At 39.4% G+C, this 25,253-nt stretch overlaps 1 protein-coding gene across 4 annotated transcripts in view; it reads left to right on the plus strand.

Annotated features, from left to right (window-relative positions):
• slu7 (SLU7 homolog, splicing factor) overlaps positions 1 to 25,253 on the plus strand; it is a 59,400-nt gene that overhangs the window by 9,537 nt on the left and 24,610 nt on the right. For all 4 annotated transcript variants that reach the window (XM_072591022.1, XM_072591023.1, XM_072591021.1 and 1 more), the window contains 6 exons: positions 16 to 96; positions 10,383 to 10,547; positions 14,021 to 14,089; positions 22,726 to 22,770; positions 23,451 to 23,579; positions 24,917 to 25,014. In XM_072591022.1, the coding sequence (XP_072447123.1) occupies positions 16 to 96; positions 10,383 to 10,547; positions 14,021 to 14,089; positions 22,726 to 22,770; positions 23,451 to 23,579; positions 24,917 to 25,014 (587 nt within the window). The remainder of the gene's footprint in view (positions 1 to 15; positions 97 to 10,382; positions 10,548 to 14,020; positions 14,090 to 22,725; positions 22,771 to 23,450; positions 23,580 to 24,916; positions 25,015 to 25,253) is intronic.

Raw genomic sequence — 25,253 nt, forward strand, 5'->3', positions numbered from 1 at the left:
TATTGTCTTACTCAGGGTTCTGTTGTCACCAAATACAGGAGAGGTGCATGTGAAAACTGTGGAGCAATGACGCATGCGAAAAAGGATTGCATGGAAGTAAGTGACTGACAATTTCCAGGAATTGGTTGTCTCTTTTAAGTTACTTTCTGAGGCTACTGCTTTGCAGCACGTATATGAGAAGGCAAAATGATTTACTCGGCACAAATTTAGAGATAAAGTGAGGACTGCAGATGCTGGAGATCAGAGCAGAAAATGTGTTGCTGGAAAAGCACAACAGGTCAGGCAGCATCCAAGGCGCAGGAGAATTGACGTTTCGGGCATGAGCCCTTCTTCCTGAAGAAGAGCTCCTGCTCGAAACGTCGATTCACAAATTTAGAGATGTTCACCATTCTAGAAATAACCTGTTTAGATTTACCGTATATACCCATATAAAAGTTAAATTTTTTTAGACTATTTTTAAAGGTTTAATTTATGGATTAGATTAGGTTCCCTACAGTGTGGAAACAGGCCCTTTGGTCCAACAAGTCGACACTGACTCTCTGAAGAGTAACCCGCCTATACCCATTTCCCTCTGACTAATGCACCTAACACCATGAGCAATTTAGCATGATTAATTCACCTGACTTGCACATCTTTGGACCGTGGGAGGAAACCGGAGCACCTGCAGGAAACTCATGCAGACACTGGGAGAATGTGCCAAACTGCATACAGTCGTCTGAGGCAGGAATCTAACCCGGGTCCCTGGTGCTGTGAGGCAACAGTGCTAACCACTGAGCCACTGTACCACCCCACAAGAGTTGACTATTACATAGGCACTAGCTTTGATGGGCTGAAATTCATGCTGCAGTTCAAAATACTATATTATTAGCAGTAAGTGGATTTGATCGCTCATCTAATCCCAAATAAAGAAGAAAAATGCAATGAATTACGGTAAAGGTAATTACCAGATAAAAGCAAGAGAAACAAGAATAAATTACTGGTAGTAAATTTTATTTATACATACTGTTACAAAAATTTAACATGTCAAAGATTCATTTGAAATCCTCCAACATCACACTGTTCAAATATTGCCATGGCTTGGTATAATGACACATTTAAAATGAAACATTTCAAAATATTTACACATTCAGAATTTAATAACTTTCCTGTCAAATTCTTCCATTTCCCTCCCATTTACTCTCGTATGTAATGAACCTCAGTAACATTAACAAATTTGTCAAAGAATTAGAGATATATGTAGCTAATATATCTCACTTTTATTCAGATATAATGGCACATTTAAAATGACTAACTTTTTAACGATATTAACTTTTGGATGTATAGTGAACAAAGTGCAATAGTACTGGTCTGAATGAATGAATCAAATCGTGCTGTAGTAAACCAGGTGGGCTAAGTAGAGTTACGAATGAGTAGATATGCAATATAGTGAACAAAGAGCAATAAGTAGAGTTACAGGTATGAATGAATGTGATTTTGTTAAAGTGGGTTATTGGGAACATGCAATTTCCTTTGTAAGGGGTTCATAATGCAATATAGTAGGGTCGACCTTTACATGAGATGTATGGAAAATACAAGATATTTTGGGTTGGCTTTTGCATGAGATCGACTTTTGCACTAGCTTATATGGTATTACTTTCGGATACAGTCAGTTCTGCTAAAACCTGCATTTCTTTAACACAAACTGACTAGAATGCAATTGAAGAATTTAGACCATTATTTGTAGAATGTGGTCTTTCTTTCCTTGTGTTGGCTATTACACAATCTCTGTGCCATTAGTTTAAATGGCTTTGTTATTATATGATTTTTTTATCATGTGGGATCATATGGGAATGGAACTACTGCATTATATCAGAACCAACTGTGTATTAAAAATGTGGTGGCCAACTGAGTGACTGTGGGGAGAAACGGTCTGAAAATCTAACCAATAAAGTTTTTTTTTAGCTCATTTTATTACAAAAGTTATAATAGGTAAAATTCCAATCTATGTTAATAGGTTGCAGCTTAGCAGTTTTGCTGAAATAGTTCCAAATCATATTGGAATTAAAAGGACAGAAAATTCTAGATAGAATTCTTTTAAATTGTTTGTGAGGGTTGAATTTACCCAGAAAAGTCAACTAAATGTCAATTTTGAGGAGTTTCACGGAGTGTTTCCCTCCGTTTACTCTGGCTACATTTCTTATTTAATTTTATCCAATTCACTTCATTAAATATCCCCCATGCCCCCATGGTGCTGCTGTTGTACTGTTGTGTGTTGATCTGTGGCAGAATGCTTGTGGCTGCTACATTTAAATCTTGTGCTTTATGTCACTTTGGTCTGAAGTAGTTTTTGGGTCAATCTGATGTATGTTTCCCTAGACCACAAACAGCAATGCTACAAAAGGTTAATAACTTCTTCTTTGTAAGTGTAAGTGTAAGTGTTGCCATCTTCTCTCTGCTCTTTACATTCACTTTGTGGCTGTACACTCCTCCCAAGCTCATGGTCTACCTTTCTCCGCATCGCATGCTCGAGGTACACACGCATGTCCGGAATTGTCGCTGTCTAGTTTCTTACCGGTACTTGGGAGAAAATTACAAACTGAATGTAAATTAATTAAAAATCACACAACATCAGGTTATAGTCCAACAGGTTTAATTGGAAGCACTAGCTTTCGGAGCACCGCTCCTTCATCAGGTGGTTGTGAAGTACAAGATCTTAAGACAAAGTTTATAGCAAAAATTTACAGTGTGATGCAATTGAAATTATATTATTGAAAAAGACCTGGATTGTTTGTTAAGTCTCTCATCATTTAGAATGGGCATGTTGTTTTCAGTTCTTTCATATGTAAATCCCAGAACCTTTTTTAAAGTTACATTGTCAAATGAGCTTTGACAATAGGTTCCATGTCATCTCAAACAATGCATTGAAGGTGTGAGGCAGACTGTGTCCCAATGTTCAGACTGATTCTGTTTCTAAAAAAAAGAATCTTACATGGATTCATGCAGTTTTTGAGCAAATTAAAATATAATTCTGCAAGTACAAATACAGCCCACAAACTTGTGTGTTTGTGTGTGTGTTTTGGGGGGGGGGGTATGAATGTATGTGAGAAGGTGAGTATAAAGGGGTATAAGTCTGTGAGAGGGTGTGTGTGGGTGTGTATGTATGAGCGTATAAGAGAGGGTCGTGTGAGAGTGTGTCATGCAGTGGGGTCACCTGTAGTGTGACATGGTCCCAATTTGAGGCCATCCCCATGGGTACCAATCTTGGCTAATAGCCTCTATTCGGCCACTTTGTGTTACTGTCTGTCCGAAAGTCTGCCTTGGAGGATGGTCGTCAGAAGGTCCGAGGTCGAATGTCCCGGAATTAGCCTGAACGTGGGGGCACAGGCAGCCTCACACAGGACACCTCACACCTTCAGTGCATTATCTGAGATGACATGGCACCACGTGTTAAAGTTCACTTGGGAATGTAACTTTTTAAAAAGGAATTCTGGGCTTTACATATGGAAGAATTGATGGTCATTCTAAAAGAAGAAAAACTTAACAAACATTCCAGGTCTTTTTCGATATATAATTTCAGTTGCATTACACTGTAAATTTTTGCTATAATTTCTGTGTTTTATGATGTTGTACTCTACAACCACCTAATGAAGGAGTGCTCTGAAAGCTAGTGCTTCCAAATAAATCTGTTGGACTATAACCTGGTGTACACCCCAGTCCAACATGGGCACCTCTGAATGTAAGTGAGGTATGATTTAAGTAAAAATGAGATGTTAATACATGTAAATTGGCCCCTTGATACCCACTGGAGAGATTCTCACCTCTCCATTAAAAACTTTGGTAGAAAATCGGACTTTTTTTCTCACCCTTGTGAATCTCATTTTTCTGTTTGTTCCGATGTTTTCCATACTGACTTGCAATTGCCCTTGTCATTCAGAGGCTGGGAAAATTCAGCCTTTAACGTTTTGCATGATGTGTCATTGTGAAAATATGCATTACTGTTTAAACTAACTTTGAATTTCCTGTCAGAACAGCAATGTCTTGGATTCCATCCTCTCCCAACCCATCTTTATGGAGCAATTACTTTGAGCATCTTAAGAATATATACATAATGATCATAATAGTGGAGTGACCCATCACATTGAATCTTACACAGTTGCTGAGATGTGGAGGTCTCTGCATCCCCATGTGATTTGTCACAATCTTCTCCTGAGACCTCAAGAAGTTTTTTCCTCAAAGAGGCTGAGGAGAAGGATATCAAGCACCTGTTTACTTGTCTTGTCCCCTCTGCCCTATTGTGACCTGTTTCCATTGAGGTGCCACAAAGGGCCGGATTGAGTGAGATGAAAGTGTCTGGCGCATCTACTAGTTGTTGTGGTTCTGTTCGCCGTGCTGGGAATTTGTGTTGCAGACATTTCATCCCGTCTAGGTGACATCCTCAGTGCTTGGGAGCCTCCTGTGAAGCGCTTCTGTGATGTTTCCTCCGGCATTTATAGTGATTTGTACCTGCCGCTTCCGGTTGTCAGTTCCAGCTGTCCGCTGCAGTGGCCGGTATATTGGGTCCAGGTCGATGTGCTTATTGATTGAATCTGTGGATGAGTGTCATGCCACTAGGAATTCCCTGGCTGTTCTCTGTTTTGCTTGTCCTTTTATAGTAGTGTTGTACAGAGAACACCGAACGGAGATTTCACCACAAAGGTATACAGGAAAGCCACACACACAGACCAAGTCCTAAACTACGAAAGCAACCACCCCAACACACACAAAAGAAGTTGTGTTAAGACACTGTTCAAAAGGGCCACAACACACAGTACACCAGAACTGCAAAAAGAGGAAGAAGAACACCTCTACAATATATTCGCCAAAAACGGATATCCCTGCATCTTCATCAACAGATGCCTAAGGGAAAAGCAACGGAATGAGGACATGCCACAACCCAAAGGACTCGCCACATTACCATACATCAAGAGCATTTCTGAACTGACAGCCAGACTACTGCGACCACTAGGACTCATAACAGCACACAAACCAACAGCCACTCTCAGACAACAACTCACCAGGACGAAGGACCTGATACCCAGCATGAGCAAAACTAATGTAGTGTACAAAATCCCATGCAAGGACTGCACAAAACACTACATAGGACAAACAGGAAGACATCTAATGATCCACATCCATGAACACCAACTAGCCACGAAACGACATGGCCAGCTATTCTTAGTAGCCACACACACAGACGACAAGCAACATGAGTTCGACTGGGACAACACTACTATTATAGGACAAGCCAAACAGAGAACAGCCAGGGAATTCCTAGAAGCATGGCACTCATCAACAGATTCAATCAATGAGCACATTGACCTGGACCCAATACACTGGCCACTGCAGCGGACAGCTCGAACTGACAACCGGAAGCGGCAGGTACAAATCATTATAAATGCCGGAGGGTACATCACAGAAGCGCTTCACAGGAGGCTCCCAAGCACTGAGGATGTCACCTCGACAGGGGACGAAATGTCTGCAACACAAATTCCCAGTTCGGCGAACATAACCACAACGCGCACCCGAGCTACAAATTTTCTCCCAAACTTTGAGCATCTACTAGTATTGGTACAGGAAAGGTGGTGAGGTGTTCCAAGTAAATGAGTAGGAGGCATAGTTGGCAGGAAGAGTCAGTAATTTGTGAGCGTGATGTGAGTGAGAGCCATTGAGAAAAGGTACATTATGCAGCAGTTAAGAAAGATATGCCATAAGCTTGCTGGCAGTTGGGTGAGCAACAGAGTTAGACTGTAAGGCAACAGAGCGCAATGGTCATATATAACTTTATGGAACATAAAAAGTCACAAACCTTTTTGCGGCATTGCTTTGTGTGTCTCCTAACTATGGATATGATGCAGTCCGTTCTGATATAATGAGAGAGTTCCATTCCTATGTGATCCCGAGTTGTAAGAAAAATCGCATAATAGCAGCACCATTTCAAGCAATGGGACTGGAATAGCGTTATAGTCAATACAAGTAAGGAAAGTTCACGTTCTACAAATAATGGTCTAAATTTTTCAATCGTGTTATAGCCAATTTGCGTTGAAGAAACACACATTAAAGCAGAACTGACTGCCTTGGGTGCAGCCTCTGATCAGGCTAGCAGGGTCTGCTGTTGAGGTCTTGTGGTTATTGTGGGAAATGTGAATGGTCCTCCACTCCAGAACCTAGTCCATGAGGTCCCTGTTGCTAAAGTGGGGTGCTACCTTGCCTTCCTTGGCCATATTGTTTGGAATTGTACAGCAGCACACTAAGGGCAGTTCCTGACCTGCAACATTTGAATGGTGCTTCACTTGAAATTAAATCTGGCCCAAAAGCATGAAAGCCAACACTAGCAAGAGAAACCAGCCATGAAACTTCCAAAATTGCCACAGCCAAAACATGGGAAAAATCAGTTTCATAAATATGTCTATTTGCTCTTGGTGATTCAGTAACCTTTAAATACAGTGGCCTTTCTTTTATCTCTTGCATAGAATTTATAAATTAAGAGCATGATAATCCATTCGATTCCTGTAGTCTGCTCTGTCATTCTATGAGGTCATGGCTGATCTGATTATGGCCTCAACCCTAAACTTCCACCTACCCTGATAACTATTGACTCTTATTAGTCAAGGATCGTATCACCCTCTACCTATATCAATTTTACCCTATTTAGTATCTCAGCCAAATTCTCTTTCACCATCTCTGTGGTAAAGGCAAGTAAAAAGTGCTAATTTAATACCCTTTCACGTGTCAACAGTTTTGGTCTGTAATTGGTCTTGGTCCTTTTTCAATGAACTTGAAGGAAACCATTTCTAAAAACATCTTTTGAATTCTCAGATTTTAACTGAGAGAATTATGCCACAAGGTTTCACTTTTTAACCAAATGTTTTTACTGTACGAAAAAAACCAGTGTAAAAACTGCTAATCTAACATCATGTGACCTACATCTTATTATTTAAACCTGAAAGTCTTGACAAGGCACTCTGTTATATTTTATCCCACCCAAGGGTTCCCCAGTAGTCTCTAGAAATTTGAGTTTCTTATTCACTTCTGAGTTCAAATCAATGTGTGACACAGCTGTTAGAAATTCACTGTGGTCCTCTTAATTTTCCTAGTATAGCACTTAGACTTCAAGAACCTGCACTCTGACTTTCTGTGAGACTTCTGTTGCCTATGTTTTCCACTGGCTTTGCAGGTAGAACTGACAAATTTAGTTCCTTATGAGTTTGGAATTTTAATTCTAAGATTAAGCCCACTCTCAATTCTTGCTTATTGACTCTAGACCAGAAGGCTCCTGGTCTCCATGGTCCTTGTTCTGGTTGCAACAGATGACTGACATTCAGATTGACTAACTCATTCTTTGAGCAAATGCACAGATAAGACTCCCCATCTCTCAAACATGGCACATCTGGAATTTTCCAGATAAAAATATAAACTTGTTAATCTTCCATGTTAAGTCTGCCTTTTGATCTGGAAATTGTATGGATTCTTTGCGATCTTCCCTGGCTGATCATTTGCTTCCAGAGTTTTCTTTGATTTGTGATCATCTAGATGAATAATTATAACCCTCGGACAATAACTGTTGGGTATCTTATCTCCTCTCTAACATGACTTGGAGATTAGTTACTAATTATTCTATATTTTCAAACTTCTAACTCTATGAAACAACTTTGGGTGGTCTGGCTCCTTCCAGGATTTCAGTGACCTTATATGTACAAATTTAATTTTCCTAAAGCTACAATTTATATTTATACTGCATATGGATCATGAAAGTAAGCATTCATAATACCATGTACTACATAAGTGTCTTTGGAAGACATTCGGATTCACTTCTCTTGCTATCTAATTTGAATCTTCACTTGTTTGAACTTTGTTCATCTTTATTTTCAATTGTAATTTCAACCGTGCATCTTACATCCCGTCTTTCTGTATCATCTTTGTCTCTTTTATCATCTAGGGAGCACTAGTTTTGTTTTACTTATTTTCTCAGCAGGAAAGAATTTTATCTATCCAATTCATCTCTTCAAACGTAGTCCATTATTCTGTTGCAAATTTGCCTGCCATTCTTTGAAATTTTCTGCCCCATCTGACCTCTCTCCTTCCCTCACCTCCCTGCCTGCAACAGTAACAGGAACCTAAATAGAGTCATAGAGAGATACAGCATGGAAGCAGACCGTATGGTCCAACTCACCATGCTGACCAGATATCCTAACCTAATCTAGTCCCATTCCTCTAAACCCTTCCTATTCATGTTGCCATCCAGATGCCTTTAAATGCTGTAATTGTACCAGCTTCCACCACATCCTTTGGCAGCTCATTCCATACAGGCAACACTGCATGAAAACGTTGTCCCTTACATACCTTTTAAATTTTTCCCCCCTCATCCTTAACCTATGCCCTCCAGTTCTGGACTCCCCCACTCCAGGGAAAAGGCTTGTCTATTCACGCTACACATGCCCCTCGTGATTTTATAAACCTCTATAAGGTCACCTCTCAGCCTTCGACACTCCAGGGAAACTAGCCCTACCCTATTCAGCTTCTCCTTGTAGCTCAAATCTTTCAACCCTGGCAACATCCTTGTAAATCTTTTCTGAACCCTTTCAAAGTTTCACATTGGCATATAAGTCAAATAAGATCTTTCAAATATGTGATTTCACAGAATTGGTCATCCTTCCTTCAGTTAAGTAGTTTTACATTAGATTGTTCCCTGTCCTAACCGAAGTCCTATAATAAATGGTCAGAATTTCCTAAATGGCCCCTTACTGACATTTGATTAACTTCACTCACCACATTCTATGGAATGATGCTCTCCTGCCCCTCCTTGTAAAGCTATAATCACACTGTATGAGCTAATGAGGAGAGGCAAAATGGCTACCCTCGTTTCCCACTCATTCAAATTTCCGAAAGTTGTAATGTCAGTTTTATGTCTTCTTATGCATGGATGCTAAAGAATTAGCCAGACAGAATTTCTTGAGTTAAACAAGTAAGTCGTTTGTTCTATTGTGCTCAAACCCATCCAAGTAAAAATATTAAAAATTATAAATAATAAATATGTCTGTCTTCCTCAATTTGAATGCAGACACATACTGGAACTAAACATGCAAGAATATAAATTAGAGTACGGAAATTAAAGTTGACTGTGTTAACATTTAGTAAGAAAAGAAAGATAATATGGTTATAGCTGTCTGTGTCACCTGACTATGCAAAGATCTTTGGGCCTCCGCTGGATGTTTTAAGGTTGTGGCTGATCTCTTCTATTTCTTCTGGAAACACCAATGTAGATACGAGTTTTTTAAAAGTTCTGTCTCCCTGCAGGAATATAGTGACAATCAAACTGAGCTATGAGAGTGCCATCTTAGTTGGAGATGGTTGGAGTGCCATCTTAGTTGTCTTCTCACTGACACTAATAGGCTTCTCATTATCACATGTAAATGCGCGCACACAGCCTGGTTAATCGCATGACTTCGATCTCATACTTCCAGATATTTATTTACACTAGAAGTTCACCAGACTTTGTGCATTTACATACATTAATTGCATATAAACATGCAAAGATCCTACTTTAGAATATATTATCTTCCATTTAAGTCTTACACCACAGCATGGCTTACTTTATATTCCTTGCTCAAGTAACGTGTCACCCAACCAAGTGTGCATGTATTTAGCATTATGTTGGTACATCCTGGATCTCATCCTTCTCCTAACTTAATTTGAAACTTCCCAAGCAGCGCTGATTTCAATGGAGCTTGCAACTTTTGGTTGTCTTATGTACCAATCTTGAGCCAACCAAGCCAAACAGATCATTCTACAAATTGAGTAAACTGTATATATTGCAGCTAATCTGTTTTATCACAGCAAGGGGGATTAGCCTAGTGGTTAATCGAAAACTATAGCTGTCAGTGACAAACAAAATTCAGGCACTCCAGGATGGCATCAGTGTGGTCACATTGGTGTAGCTCAAGGTAAATTGTAGGAATGTAATCTTATACCTGGGTGTATATAGTTTTTATTTTTAGGACTTCTGTGTGTTGCATAAGCTTTATATTTGTCTCAACTTTTCTGTTTCATCCCTCCCAGTTCCCTCAACTTACATTGTCAACCATATACAAGAGTATTGGACCAAAATTTAAACTTTCTGGTTTAGATGCCTCCCAGCTACATCTATAACTGGAAGCCATGTCCAAAATTTTGACAGCTGGGCCATTTAAAGTCTCTGTGAAGGAATTCATGAAGAAAGAATAAAGTGAAAATATAAATGTTTCACTGTAATTTAGATATTTGATAAGAATAACTGTGCAGAGACCTTTACATAATATTTTTGTAAATGCTTTCTATAACTTCAATTCGTACAATGCTGTTACAGAGGTTTCGTTTTTTTTTAATAGAGACCTAGGAAAGTAGGAGCAAAGTTTACAGGTGTTAACATTGCTCCGGATGAACACATGCAGCCAACATTTTCATTTGACTACGATGGAAAACGTGATCGTTGGAATGGTTATGATTCAGAGGATCATATGAGGATTGTGGAGGAATATTCAAAAGTAGATTTGGTAAGTCATAGAGTAAACCTCTGAATGGCAAAGTGGAAGAATAATTGTTGAGACAGTGGCTTGAAATTTTTAAAAAATAAATGCTTAGCCGTCAATTGGTTTGTTATAGTGCTTATTAATAATGGTTTTCATGTTGCCTTTGGTAGTTAAGAGCTTGCTTTATTCGTCCAGACCTGAGTTTAAACTGGGTTGCTCTGTGTTTATTTCATTTTGATTTTAAAGCTTTCAGTAACATTTATGTTTAAATGTTTATTTGCTATTTTTGCTCAGTTATCTTTGTGGGTAACAAAATGGCTCCATATGGCTGCATTAATAATTAGAATTTAAAGTTTGCTTATTATAAGAAGTACTGTACAGTTCAAAAAAAATTATAGGTAACTTTATTCTGAGAAACTATATTAACTTTAAGGAAATTGTGGAGGCTTACAGCTTTGATATCACACATTGTGCTTTATGTGGGAAGATAATATTGAGGTTTTCCGAATTAATAAAGGGAGGGAAATCATCAAAGCAACAAATGTTTAAAGGACTCTCTGAGTAGAACAGCACATTTATTTATTTTCTTAGGTGCAATTGCATTCTCTCCCTCTTTTGGTGTAGGCTGGTGAAAATCTATTCCATCTGACTACTGAGTCATGATACCTCAGGCCTGAATTTTTAGATAGAAATATAATCGGGCTATCATTTGCCATTATCAAGGAGTAAATTTGACTGATCCACACATATATTTCTAGTTGCTCCGCTCTTCTAGAGGTTTAATTTCAAGAGTTTTTGTTTAGATTCTGACATTGCTGGCTAGGCCAGCATTTATTGTCTATCCTTGCTTGTCCTTGAGAAGGTGGTGATGAGTTGCCTTCTTGAACTACTGCAAGCCTTGGGAATGTAGGACAAGAGTGGATTGTTTGGTCAGGATTTGTTGAATTTGTCTTGTTTGTTCTGGACCAAGATATACCTGGGTAATTTTCCATATTGCTGAGTAGATACAAATGTTTCACCTTTACTGGAATGGCTTGTCTAAGGGTGCAGATGGTTCTGGAACATGTTTTCGGGACGATTGCCAGAATTTTGTCAGGCCCCATAGCCTTTTCCAAATTTGGTACTTTCAGCTGTTTCTTTATATTATGTGGTGTGAATAGAATATGCTGAAGGCTAGTTTCTGTGATGTGGAACTCAGAAGGAAACTGAGATAAATCATCCACTCAGCAACCCTGGCTGGAGGCAGTTGCAAATGTTTCCGTTTTGTCTTTCACGATGATGTGGTGGGCTCCTCCATTGTTGATGGTGTGGATATTTGGACAGCCACCACCTCCTGTTGTTTGCTTGGATGTCAGCCATTACTCACAATTGGATATGGCAGAGCTGCAATGATTTGTGTCTAACCAAAGAAAGTGACTTGACATTCAGACATATGAAAGGCATGAAGTTGAGGAATTTGCCTACTAATACTTATGAAACATGATGAAGTTAGAGCTTGCTCATTTAAGTAAATACTGTCAAACAATTCTTAAACAGAAAATTTACTTCTTGCAGCATGTTCGCATTTATTAACTATATTGCTAGTTTTGTTTGTGTTCCTTTCTTATCTCTCTCTCTCTCTCTCTCTTTTTCTTCCCCCCTCCCCCTCTTTATTGCACTTTCTATTCTATTTTCAATGAAATATTCTAGCTTAGATTTATTGGCTATGTGGGATTCTTCAGTCTAAGTTGTTAAGTCACACTGATACTTGCTTTGTTCACAAGTTCCCAAATCCCTGTGGGGTCAGCAGCATACAATTTTGACTCTAATAATTAACTGCATTTTGCAGTTCAAAAAATCCGCTGTCTGCGCAGGTATAAAGAGTGCAAAATGTGGTTTATTTCCTATTGAACACAAAATCTGGATCCAGTTTGATTTCATCTTTACAATCCTAGCTTTAATTGAAATGAAAAAAAAATCAGAGCTCAGAGAAAGTGTGATCCTTCAAGATATTGGGTCTCAAGTAGATTAGGTGGTCTTCCCCAGGAGGAAAGTCACAGCTGTTGGAAAATAATTGAAGTGAGCTATTCATAAAGCTGGAAAACTTTCTGTCCTGCAGATGGAGCCAAAAGCGCACTCAATGGCTTGCATTCAAGCATTTGAACCATTTTGTACTATGGCTGGAATGCCTCTCAGTTTTGGGGGGGGAAAAAAAATCAGTGTTTCTGTGGTTTTTGTTTTTTGGCCTTTTTCAAAATAATTGTCAAAACTTTAAATGTGTGTTTTGTAGGGCAGTATGTCACAGTAATAGCAGTGAAAATGGTCAGATTGTCTCACAAATAGCTGTGATTTTCCTCATGGACAGATCACTTATTGAAGTTGAGACCTAATGGCCCAAATGTTCCAACCAGCCTCCAATTTGCCCTAATTACCTACTTCTGACATGCCCTATTCACAGGTCGTTACTACTGTGTTTGAACTGTCAGTCTGAAAGCACTAGTAATATCCATTCAATAAGGCTGGGATAGGCTGTTCCTCAGTCTTTGAGGGTTGGCTGATATTTCAGGATCGGCAAGTGTTGATTTGGGCATCCAATCTCATCTACGGCTGGTTTTGGTCTACGACTCTGCCCACTGAGGTAATTACTGGTTGCAGAGTTCAACTACCAATTGCAGAGTTCAGCTATGTTTAAACTTGACTTCCATGTTTTGAATTTGTTTTTAACCCATGCTTATGAAAGAAAATCAATATTTCTGTAAAATCCTGGAGGCCATCTTGGAAATAGCCAGGAGATCGGATGTTGGGAGGGTGGAGCTGACTAGTGGGAGGAGAGAGGAGGTCAGGCTTTGGTGGAGGGTGAAGATGGATAATTAAAGTTTGAATCTTCTGGGTAATTCCTGCATGACTCTCATGACCGGATTTCTGTAGGGTCCCAAAAAGCACCTTTGGCCAGAACTCTGACCTTACCAGGCTGGAAAATTTGAGCCACTATTTTAAAAGGTCAGTAATTATATCTATTATTTTTCCCCCTTGGAGACTGAATGAATAATTCATTGTAAGCAGCAGACCAAATTTTATCAGAGGCCTTCTAGAAAGAATGATTAAAAATTGGTATTATTTTAGAATAAATAACTAAATCTGTGTGGCTAATGGAATTTGGTACATGCTGCATAATTTAGGGCAAATATATCACCACAACTCAACACTCATTTAACTAATCCAACAGTAAAATACTGTAGATCTCTCAAAGATGTAAACGACTGTATTTGATAAGTTTAGACTTGGGAGCATTCCTGTACACAAAAAGAAAATCTTGACTGAAATTTCATGCTAATTTTAGAAAAATTCCATTTTTGTTTTTTGTAAAATTTCAAGGTAATTGTAGGTATATAATAATCAAAATAAATATCACCAGGTCCGTAACTGGGAAAGCCAATTCTGAATTTTCTGCAAAAAGTAATAGACTGAAATTAAAGTGCTGTGTTACTTTTGCTTTCAAGCCCTTGTTTCTGTTTTAGGCCAAGAGAACCCTGAAAGCTCAGAAACTGCAGGAAGAGTTGGCATCTGGGAAGTTAGTGGACTATGTGGTGAGTATATATTAAGCAGGATGTTGTATCATATCTACATCAACAAAGCTGGGTGTGTGCTGGCATTAGGCTGGTTGAAACTACTGGAATTCCCTAAGCTTCACTGGACCTCCACTGTTTACAATTTGTATCGATTGGTATGGATGCAGAGGCCAAATTTTCTGATAACGTAGAGATAGGCAGGAAAGCAAGTTGTCTAGTGCAGGTACAGAGGCTACAAAGCAATGTGACTAGTTGAGTGAATGGCAAAAATTTGGCAGATGGATTGTAATATGGGAAAATGACAATCTGTTTACTTTGACCGAAAGAATAGAAAGTCAGTCCGCTATTCAAATAGCAAGCAATTGTAGAACTGTACCTACAGAAGAATCTAGACATACTGGTGCATGGGTCTCAAAATTTTGCAAACACAGATCAAATGTTGGGGTTTTTATTGCATGAGGAACAGAATGTAAAAGTAGGGAAGTTTTACTGCAGGTGTACAGGGTCGTAGTGAGATTGACTGTGAAGCAATTTTTATGACCTTATTTGAAATAAATGATATAATCGCATTAGAAGTACGTCAAAAAAGTTTCACTCCACTCACTCCTAGGGTGAGAGAATTTTCCAATGTGGAAAAGTTGGACAGGCTGGGCCTGCGCCTGGGAAGAGTTTAATAGAATGAGAGATGTTCTGATAAAACATTTAAATGTCTTGAGGGGAGTAGACTGTGGATGCTGAGAGAATATTTCCCCTTGTTGAGTAGATTAGAGCTAGGTGCCACAATTTAAGAATAAGAGGCATCGCTTTTAATTTGGAGATAAGAATTTTTTTCTTTTGAGGGTTGTTTGTATGTGGATTTATCTGCCCTAAAAAGTAATGGGGGCTATGTTATTGCATTATTCAAGACAGTTGGCTATCCAAAGTCAATGACTTGACTCCCTTATCTTTGGCAGAAAGGCAAGTGGAGTTGAGACTAAATCAAGACCAGCGATGAGTTGATTGAATGGCAGAGCTCAAATGACCACCTGGCCTATTCCTGCTTCTAAGGCCTCTATTCCTGAAAGATTGTGCTGAACCTGACAGATATATTCCTTTTCAAAAATCTGTGTTAGATTTTTTTCTGTCTGCTCTACACTTGGCTGTGAACTAGGGTATTCCTCATTAATCCATAATCCAGCCTTGGGTGACTGTCTGTGGAGTTTGCACATTCTCCCTGTACCTGTGTGGGTTTCCTCCGGATACTCCGGTTTTCTCCCACAGTCCAAAGGTGTGCAGGTTAGGTGAATTGGACATGCTAGATTGCCCATAGTGTTAGGTGCATTAGTCAGAGGGAAATGGGACTGGGTGGGTTACTCTTTGGAGGTTTGGTGTGGACTTGTTGAGCCGAAGGGCCTGTTTCCACACTGTAGGAAATCTTAAATTAAAAAAAGTAAATATATTCTAACCAAAGGTTGCATTATCCAGATTTGGAAAGCATTTATAATTGAACTGAATTGCATCTTGGTTGTAGCTTCAGTTTATATAGAAAATCTGACCAATATTGTTCATATAATATCCAAAACTATTTTGAAAGGCATATGCTATCAGGAACATTGAGAACTTTTAATCAATATAAGCTCTGGAACAAGTTTTAACAATTTTCTGCAATTATCTGTGTTTCACTGGTGACCTGAGAAAAGTCAATGCACCAGCAAATGTAAGACAGTCTTACTGTACCTCCTTTTCCTGTCATGCCATTAATGTGGTCCAGGCTTCAGCTTTATCTGTTGACAAGACCTGCACTGACAAAAGGAGAGGGAATGTTGAAGGCAGGTACAGGTCCATGAGGCAAGTGTTTGAGCATTGTGGCCTGTTCCGCACAGTTGCATCAAATGGCCCCTGCTGGTCCACTTTCAAAAATGCTTTAGTGCTTCTTGACTTGGTGCGTGTGCTCTTAATTCTGCTAGTTTGTGGATGGTCCTGTGGTAAGCCAGTTAGAGTCTGTAATGCATCTAGGATTAGAGCCTTTACCAATCAAAAGCACCGGTCTTTCTTCAACCCTGTAGTCAAACATCCTGCAGCAGTATAGTGTAGAAACTTGTTAAAATAACTCTCTGCCGCATTTTCCTGACTGGCACCTGAAGAATGGGAATTCCTGGATCCAACAAGTTAAGATATTTCAAACAGGCTTTTCTGAGACCTACTTTTTTTTAACCTAAATCCCAGTGGAGATACATCAATATCTCTTGGGGTTGATTTTTGAAGTAATCCGAAGGAAGCATAAAGGAGCCACATTATAAATAATGAATCTTGGTTGGGTTGGTGTAGTTATTAATGCACTCCTCATTGAGCAAGTGCCGGTTCACAGTCCCATCTAACACGTTTTGTGCTTTTCAAGTGTAAGCTAGTTGACCGCTGTCTGTACTCTGTTATGAACACCCTGAATCAAAAAACACATTTTTTCAGTCAGCTAATCATTGAAGCATATGGTCTATACACATTGCATCACAAGAGTACTAAAATTCATGGATAAAATTGTTTCATTATATGGGAGGCAGAGTCCTATTTATGAAAAAAACACAGTTGTATTATCATGCATAGTACCAGCATGAAATAGGTTGCTTAATCTGTGTTCACGTTTTTTTTTTGAGATACTTTTACTCTCCAGCATATACAGTATGGGCACAATATACAGCACTCCATGATCTGGTCAGGATAGCCATTGTCTTGCAAGGTAACTTTCATCTGCCCTATTTCTACATAGAGCTTGCACATTGCTAGGACTATATTCCTAAAATTGCTAATATGGCTGACCTTCTAGCACATGGACCTATACGAATCTCAGCATGTTTCTACTGGTCAGTGTACAAACTTGTGATAGGTAGTAGCAGAGAAGCCACAGTGGACTTCTCAACCAACACCATGGTAAGGGAGGATATGACTGTTCCATCTTAAATGTGAATTGGAGCATAGGATGGCATATGTTTAGGGTAATTCTTATGGGACTGCAGATTCAAATCTAGCAAATGTATAATCTACTTATACACCAAGAGGTTGGGGCTTCTCCCATCAAAAACACATTTCTCATTGAAACTGACAAAAATGTTTCCATCAGACCAGAGAGCTCCATGGAAACGCCATCAGTGCAGGCATGCGTAGTGCTGTATTGTTGGGCAGCATTTGCTGTGCTAATAGCTACACGAACAATCAGTTTAAGATAATCAGTCGAGCTTGTATGTGGAGCTGGAAAAGCCCTTCATCAAGGCTTATGCCTAAAACGTCGACTCTCCTGCTTCTCTGATACTGCCTGACTTGCTGTGCTTTTCCAGCACCACGCTCTCGACTCTAATCTCTCGTATCTGCAGTCCTCACTTTCTCCAAGCTTGTATGTGGCTCAGTCATGCTTGGTAGAAGTGACAAATGTTAATTCTCTGGGAGCTGTTCTCAAGTAAAAGGGGCATTTTAAAAAATTACCCAGTTATTTTCCTCCTGCCAATGCCTCAGCTAACGTGAAACAATTTGACAACCAATCTTCTGTTTTTCTAGAGAGGTGAAAATTATTTTTTAAAATTTTATTTCCTCACATTTGTCCTAATGAATTCAAGATAAAAAACTTCAACTGAGGAAGTGGTAGATGTGGGTACAATTATAATGTTTAAAAGACATTTGAATAAGTACATGAATAGCAAAGGTTTGGAAGGATATGGGCCAGGTACAGGCAGGTGGGACTATGGTTTGGAATTATGGTCAGCATGGACTGGTTGGACTGAAGGGTCAGTTTCTGTGCTATACGACTCTATTTAGAGTCATAGAGATGTACAGCATGGAAACAGACCCTTCGGTCCAACCCATCCATACCAACCAGATATCCCAACCCCAATCTAGTCCCACCTGCCAGCACCCAACCCATATCCCTCCAAACCTTTCCTATTCATATATCCATCCAAGTGCCTCTTAAATGTTGCAATTGTACCAGCCTCCACCACATCCTCTGGCAGCTCATTCCATACACGAACTACCCTCTGCGTGAAAAAGTTGCCCCTTGGGTCTCTTTTATATCTTTCCCCTCTCACCCCAAACCCATGCCCTTCAGTTCTGGACTCCCTGACCCCAGGGAAAAGACTTTGTCTATTTATCCTATCCATGCCCCTCATAATTTCGTAAACCTCTACATGGTCACCCCTCAGCCTCCAACGCTCCAGGGAAAACAGCCCTAGCTTGTTCAGCCCCTCCCTGTAGCTCAGATCCTCCAACCCTGGCAGCATCCTTGTAAATCTTTTCAGAACCCTTTCAAGTTTCACGACATCTTTGCGATAGGAAGAAAACCAGAATTGCACGCAATATTCCAACAGTGGCCTAACCAATGTCCTGTGCAGCCACAACATGACCTCCCAACTCCTGTACTCAACACTCTGACCAATAAAGGAAAGCATACCAAATGCCGCCTTCATTATCCTATCTACCTACGACTCCACTTTCAAGGAGCTATGAACTTGCACTCCAAGGTCTCTTTGTTCAGCAACACTCCCTAGGACCTTACCATTAAGTGTAGAAGTCCTGCTAAGATTTGTTTTCCCAAAATGCAGCACCTCGCATTTATCTGAATTAAACTCCATCTGCCGCTTCTCAGCCCATTGGCCCATCTGTTATAATCTGAGATAACCCTCTTTGCTGTCCACTACACCTCCAATTTTGGTGTCATCTTATACCTATGAAAAAGCATATTCTTTTCTCCAGCTGGACAAAAGTATTGAATGTGTAGGAAACCTAAAAGCCATGACACTATTCAACAATGTTTAAGTGTTAGAGCAACAGGGATGTGATTACACATATTGCTGAGCATTTAGAGAATAAAAATTTGATTTCTTAATTAGCAAAAATTGCCTGTCACTTTAATTTTTAAAAAATGCCAACCAGCTCGTTATTGCCTGCGTTACATCAAACACCACTGTATTCTGTTCAAACTAATGACCCTGGTGCTGTAAAATCAAATTATTTTTCCTCTCTCGATTTAAAGAAATTATCAGGTATCTTAGTCCCAAGTTATATAGTCCCATGACTATAAAGATCTAAATAAATATTGCTTATTTCTTGCAAGGTTTGTGAAGGTTTGTAGCTCAGCAAGCAAACCTACACCCTAAATTGCTTATTTCTGATTATACAATGCTTCAAAATTGGAATTAACAATTCAAATTATTAAAATATTCTAACTTTCTGAAAGGCATCCATTTGCACTGTGTAATAGGGAATTTTTGACACCTATAGAATGATAGTCATAAAGCACAGAAACAGACCCTTCCATTGACCTTGTCCATGCCGACCAGGTATGCTAAACTGTACTAGTCCCATTTGCCTGCATTTGGCCCCTATCCCTCTCAACCCTTCCTATTCATATACCTATCCAGATGCTCAATGTTCTGACCAATGAATTTGAATATACTCAAAGCCTGCAGTTCCAGCAACATCCTTGTAAATGTTTTCTGTACCCCTTCTAGTTTAACATCCATCCTCCAGCAAGGTGACCAGAATTATATGCAATATCCTAAAACTGGCCTCACCAATGTCTTGTACAGCTGCAACATGATTTACCAACTCCTTTATTCAATGCTCTGACCAATGAAGGAAAGCATGCCAAATGCTGCATTCACCACCCTGTCTACATTCAACACCACTTCAAAGGAACTTTGAACCTGCATCCTCAGGTCCCTCTATTGAGCAACATGTCCAGGTGCTTCCATCAACTCAAATCCTGCCATGGTTTGCTTTACCAAAAGCAAACCTCACATTTATCAAAATTAAAGTCCATCTGCCATTTCTCGGCCCATTTGATCAAGATCTTGTACTCTTCGATAACCCTCTTCACAGTCCACAGTTTTGGTGTCTTCTGCAAACTTAGTAACCAGACCTCTTTATTCTCATCCATATCATTGATATAAATGACAAACGCCAATGGTCCCACACAACCTCTCCTTGTGGCACACCACTGATCACAGGATTCCAGTCCATATAATGACCCTGTACTGCTACTCTGTCTTCTAGCATCAAGCCAGTTTTGTATCCAGTTGACTATCTCTTCCTAGGTCCCATTTGGTCTAACTTAATTAACCAGCCCACCATGTGGAACCTTGCTGAAGGCCATGTGGGCAATATCTGGTGCACAACTTTAACTGTCTTCTTGATAAACTCTTCAAAAAAGCTCAATCAAATTTGTGAGACAAGACTTTCCATGTGCAAAGGGAGAAAGTGAGGACTGCAGATGCTGGAGATCAGAGCTGAAAAATGTGTTGCTGGAAAAGTGCAGCAGGTCAGGCAGCATCCAAGGAGCAGGAGAATCGAAGTTTTGGGCATAAGCCCTTCTTCAGGCCTTCCTGAAGAAGAGCTTATGCCTAAGACATTGATTCTCCTGCTCCTTGGACGCTGCCTGACCTGCTGCACTTTTTCAGCTCGTTTCCATATGCAAAGTCATGCTGACTATCCCTAATCACTCCTTGCCTTTCTAAATACAAGTAAGTCCTACTCTCAGAATCCCCTCCACCAACTTACCCACTACTGATGTCAGACTCACCGGTCTGCGGTTCCCTGGCCTTCCCTTGCAGCCTTTCTTAAACAATGCCACAACATTATGCAGCTCCAGTCTTCGGGCACCTCGCCCGTGGCTGTCGATGGTCCAAATATCTCTGCAAGGGGCCCCGCAATCTCTTCCTTGCTTACCACAATGTCCTGGGAGACAGTGAATCAGGTCCCAGGGATTTATCTACCTATATGCATTTTAAGACCTCCTGCACCACCTCTTCTGTAATGTGAGGTCTTTCCAATACATCAGTGTTTATTTCCCTGAGTTCCCTAGCTTCAATAGCTTTCTCCATTGTAAGTACTGAGGCAAAGTATTTGTCAGTATCTCGCCCATCTCCTGTGGTTCCACACATCGACACCCTTATTGATCTAAAGGGACCCTAATCTCTCTCATTATTATCTTGCCCTTAATGTTCTTGGAGAGTCTCTTAAGATTTTCCTTAACCTTATTTGCCAAAGCTATCTCAAGACCCCTTTATGCCCTCCTGATTTTCCTTAAAACTTGGACCAATGAAGGCAGCACACCATCCTGATGTCATGCTTGCAGAGCAGAAATGCCTCTCTGTGCCCCTGACTAGAGAGTCACAATCACAATCGATTGCTTGGACCTCTCGTAGCGTCAGAGTCTGCATGATGTCAAAGACCTGGCTGTCAATAATATTTTCCTTTGACAGGCCATCTTCCCCCCCCCCCCCCCACCCCCACCCCCACCCCCTCCACAGCACTATCCAAAACTTATTGAGAGGGGGATAGCCACAGGAGATTTGTACTTCTCTTGACCATCTACCTGATTGTATCCACCATGACCTCCTTAATCTGTGATTAATTTCCTAACAACTGAATTGAATGTAGTACTTAGTGATTATCTCCCCAAGCTTTGAGTACCATCTTGACTTCATTCAAAATTTAAACAACTTCATATAGAAATGGTTCTTCCATTGAGGGTGATTGAGGTCTAAACCATGTTCATTACAAGAAATAATGAGCATACAGGTTGTGTGAAGTGAGAATAAAATTCAGCTATTTATAAGCTTCATTTTCCTGATAGTTTCAAAATTCAAAAGTGAAGAAAAATCATTGGTCCATTTTTAAGTAATGGCTTGGGCTTTCATATTATTCTGTCTCTCGGTCTGGGATAGCACAGTGGCTCAGCACCACTTCCTTTCGGCACTAGGGACCTGTGTTTGATTCCACCCTCTGACAACTGTCAGTGTGAAGCTTGCACGTTCTCCCCATGTCTGTGTGGGTTTCTACTGGGTGCTCCGGTTTCCTCCCATGGTCCAAAGATGTGCAAATTAGATGGATTGGCAATGCTAAATTGTCCCATAGTGTTGAGAGATGTGCAGGCCAGGTTGGTTAGCCATGGGGCAATACAGGGTTACAGGCAGAGGGTAGGCGTGTGGGTCTGGGTGGCTTGCTCTTAGGAGGGTCGGTGTGGACTCAATGGGTTGAATGGCCTGTTTCCACACTGTGTAGGGCTTCTACGATTGTGTTATCGAGCCTCTGCAGAATGTAACTTTTTGGATCTTTGTATACTACATACTCTCGTGTAGCTCAGAAATGTAAGCATGTATGTTTTACAGTATCTTTGTTCAATACTGATCTTTTACAGTATTTGGTGGGACCCAGTTTACAATTTGAATATACAGCTAAATTAGGGTAGAATATAGCAAAAGATCTAAAATAATATATTCTCTTTTAAATGTTATTCATTCATTTGATTCCAATATATCTCAATGGCAAGCTGAAATAGGCAATCAATCTAGTCAAAACTCTTTGGTTTATGGACCGGTACTGAAAATTCACATTTCTACCTATTTCAAATTAAACTCCCAAGGAGCAAATTTTTGAAATATAATAATTGACAGTAACTGTCAAGTCACCGTGGACAGCATTAAAAGTATTAAACGCTAGGCTGGGCCATATTTCAGCATGAGATGCAGTCGAGTTTAAACTTAGACTCCCAGAATGAACATGACATCTACACTGTAATATTATGACACAATGGATATAAATCTATGATTACTATTCTTCTACTTTTGTAACTATGCTTAGTCTGTGGAGTCAATCTTATCTATTTTATCTATCATTTAATACTGCAGAACTCTTCAAGACGTCAGCGCGGAGAAGAGGATCACGATTCAGCAGTATGTGTATTACTTAAATGGAGCATTTCCTTACCACTGAATTTTTCTCGTTACAATTTGAGCAAGTATATTCTGTATACGGTTAATATTGCATATAATTTCTTCCCCTCACACCACACTGCAGCAAATGTCTTCACTGGGCAATCCAGTGTTGACTTGCACTTGTTTTTATAACACCGTTCCACATTGTGCTCAATGCATTCTTTTCCTTTAAACAAGTCCAGTCCAGACATTATGGAAGACTATTCAGCAATTTTGATGATGCTCCCATGCAGCCTTAATCTGATCTATACTGAGGCACGAGGTAGCCATCAGGCCATCTAACCCAATTATGGCACGCTCGATTCTGTCTCCAGCTGAGTTGGATCAACAATTTTACGTAACCTCCCTGGCTTATGTTGCACTATAATGCATTCACTTCGACCCGGCTACGTAAATTGTAAAATTTATATTAAAAGTAAAACTTAATTTTGGTATTCAGTTGCTGAATGAATTAATACTCATGTTGAAGGACAGACTTATTCTTTGTAAATTATCTATGATACCAATGAACAGATAAAGGAGATGTTCTCAAATACAGCATTTGGCATAAATAGAATCATGGAAAGAATACATTAGTACTTTATTTTTCTGGTATTGATTTATCATGACATTGAGCTTTGTAATTGTCATTGTTTCAGGAGAAAGACAACAGTGAAGATGAAGATGAAGATAAATATGCAGATGATATTGATATGCCTGGACAGAACTTTGACTCCAAGAGAAGAATTACAGTTCGAAATCTTCGTATTCGTGAGGACATTGCAAAAGTATGGGAATAGTACTTGTATTTCGGTTTAATCACAATGTTTTCTGACCTTTGTGCTGTTCAATAATATTTGCTGTTGGTGGCAGTATTGCAGTAGAAAGCCTGCACCATGTTTATGGTTTCAGATGCAGACTTATTTTCAGAGCTTGAAGATGAGGTTGATGTCTGTGTCAACTGCTAATTTACTTACATATTTTGGACCCTTCTAAGTATGGTTTTCTTTGGGTTTCTTTCCCCCCACATTTGATTGTTGGCCAATAGAGTGTACTTGTAACATTATCCTGACTCCAGCAAATGGTGTTTTTTAGCTTGTCTTGGGAGGTGCTTGCAAGCTGCCTAGGATAACCTAAATCCAGTAATATTCAGTGGTAGTTAAAGAAAAAGTCTCTCTGGTCAGCATGGACAGGTTGGACAGAAGGGTCTGTTTCCATGCTGTACATCTCTACGACTCTGTTATGCCAAAATGTCTTCACAACCATTGTTTCAAATGCAGATTATCGCTTTGAGAATTGCATTCGCATTCTGCACCAGAACAAATAGCAATACTATGATTTTATTTTGTTCTGCAAGTAATGTTGTTCAAGGTTGAATGATTTTATTCTTTGTTTCTTATTGTAAAAAAAACTTTACATATTACATAACAAACTGTTTGTTTGTATTTTGAAAACTGGCAGACTGTTCTGACTTACTATAGGATATGATACTACAGATGCTGACTGTCTTCTGATAACCACCATAAAGTGGACTTCTGCAGGAATAGTTTGAAACTATTTGACTAAAAGGTCTTCCACACTCAGTTGTAACAAAAAAATCGGAGTAGGTTACAGTAGTTTTTATTCTTTACTCACTTGATTTATCCTCTCCAGACTTAAGAAAATATGTCTAATGTGATTCCATTGCTACCGCAGGCGAAATCAATTATTTCAGCATAATTTGAGGCCGATTGGAGTTCTGACTTATTTTGCTTTTTGGTTGGTATCACGCAGCAAACTGCCAAGAATCTGGCAGTTTACAAAGATTGTGATCAGTGGATGGATATTTGTTATTTTCTTGAGAGTTGTGACATTGTGTCAGCAACTTCCTAAATTTTCTATAAAAAGAAAGAGGTTTTTAAAATGTCAATACTAAATCACTGTTACTATTTAAAATATCCATTTCAGCCTCAGAGAGAAGTAATCAGCTCAACAAAATAAAACATAACAGGGAGCCCCTAGATTAACTCTGAATTTGATTTTGATTGTTTACTTCAATTGTACTGAAATTTTAAATGCCAAATAAATTAAAGCAGTATCTTGTTTGTATGCTTTTTTAATACTTTTTTTTTCCTCGTTTTCAAAGTACTTGAGGAACTTGGATCCAAATTCAGCATATTATGATCCGAAAACGAGAGCAATGAGGGAGAATCCCTATTCCAACACTGGCAGAAACCCAGATGAGTATGTGATTATAAATGTGTAGTCTGTTCAATAATGGTTACAGCACAAATATTGAGTTACAATTGTCTAACAAAGATTTTATCAAATAAATGATATCCTGATTGTGTCTTTTCACTTAAATGAGGCAAGTGCAATATGTTACATTTAGTTAACTAACTTTCTGGATCAATGGTGTTAGAAATTATTCAATGCCAATAAATAGAGGAATCTTGAAATTATTTAAAAGGAAATTTTGTAAT

This window comes from Chiloscyllium punctatum, chromosome 20 (genome assembly GCF_047496795.1).
Source record: "Chiloscyllium punctatum isolate Juve2018m chromosome 20, sChiPun1.3, whole genome shotgun sequence".
NCBI lineage: Eukaryota > Metazoa > Chordata > Chondrichthyes > Orectolobiformes > Hemiscylliidae > Chiloscyllium > Chiloscyllium punctatum.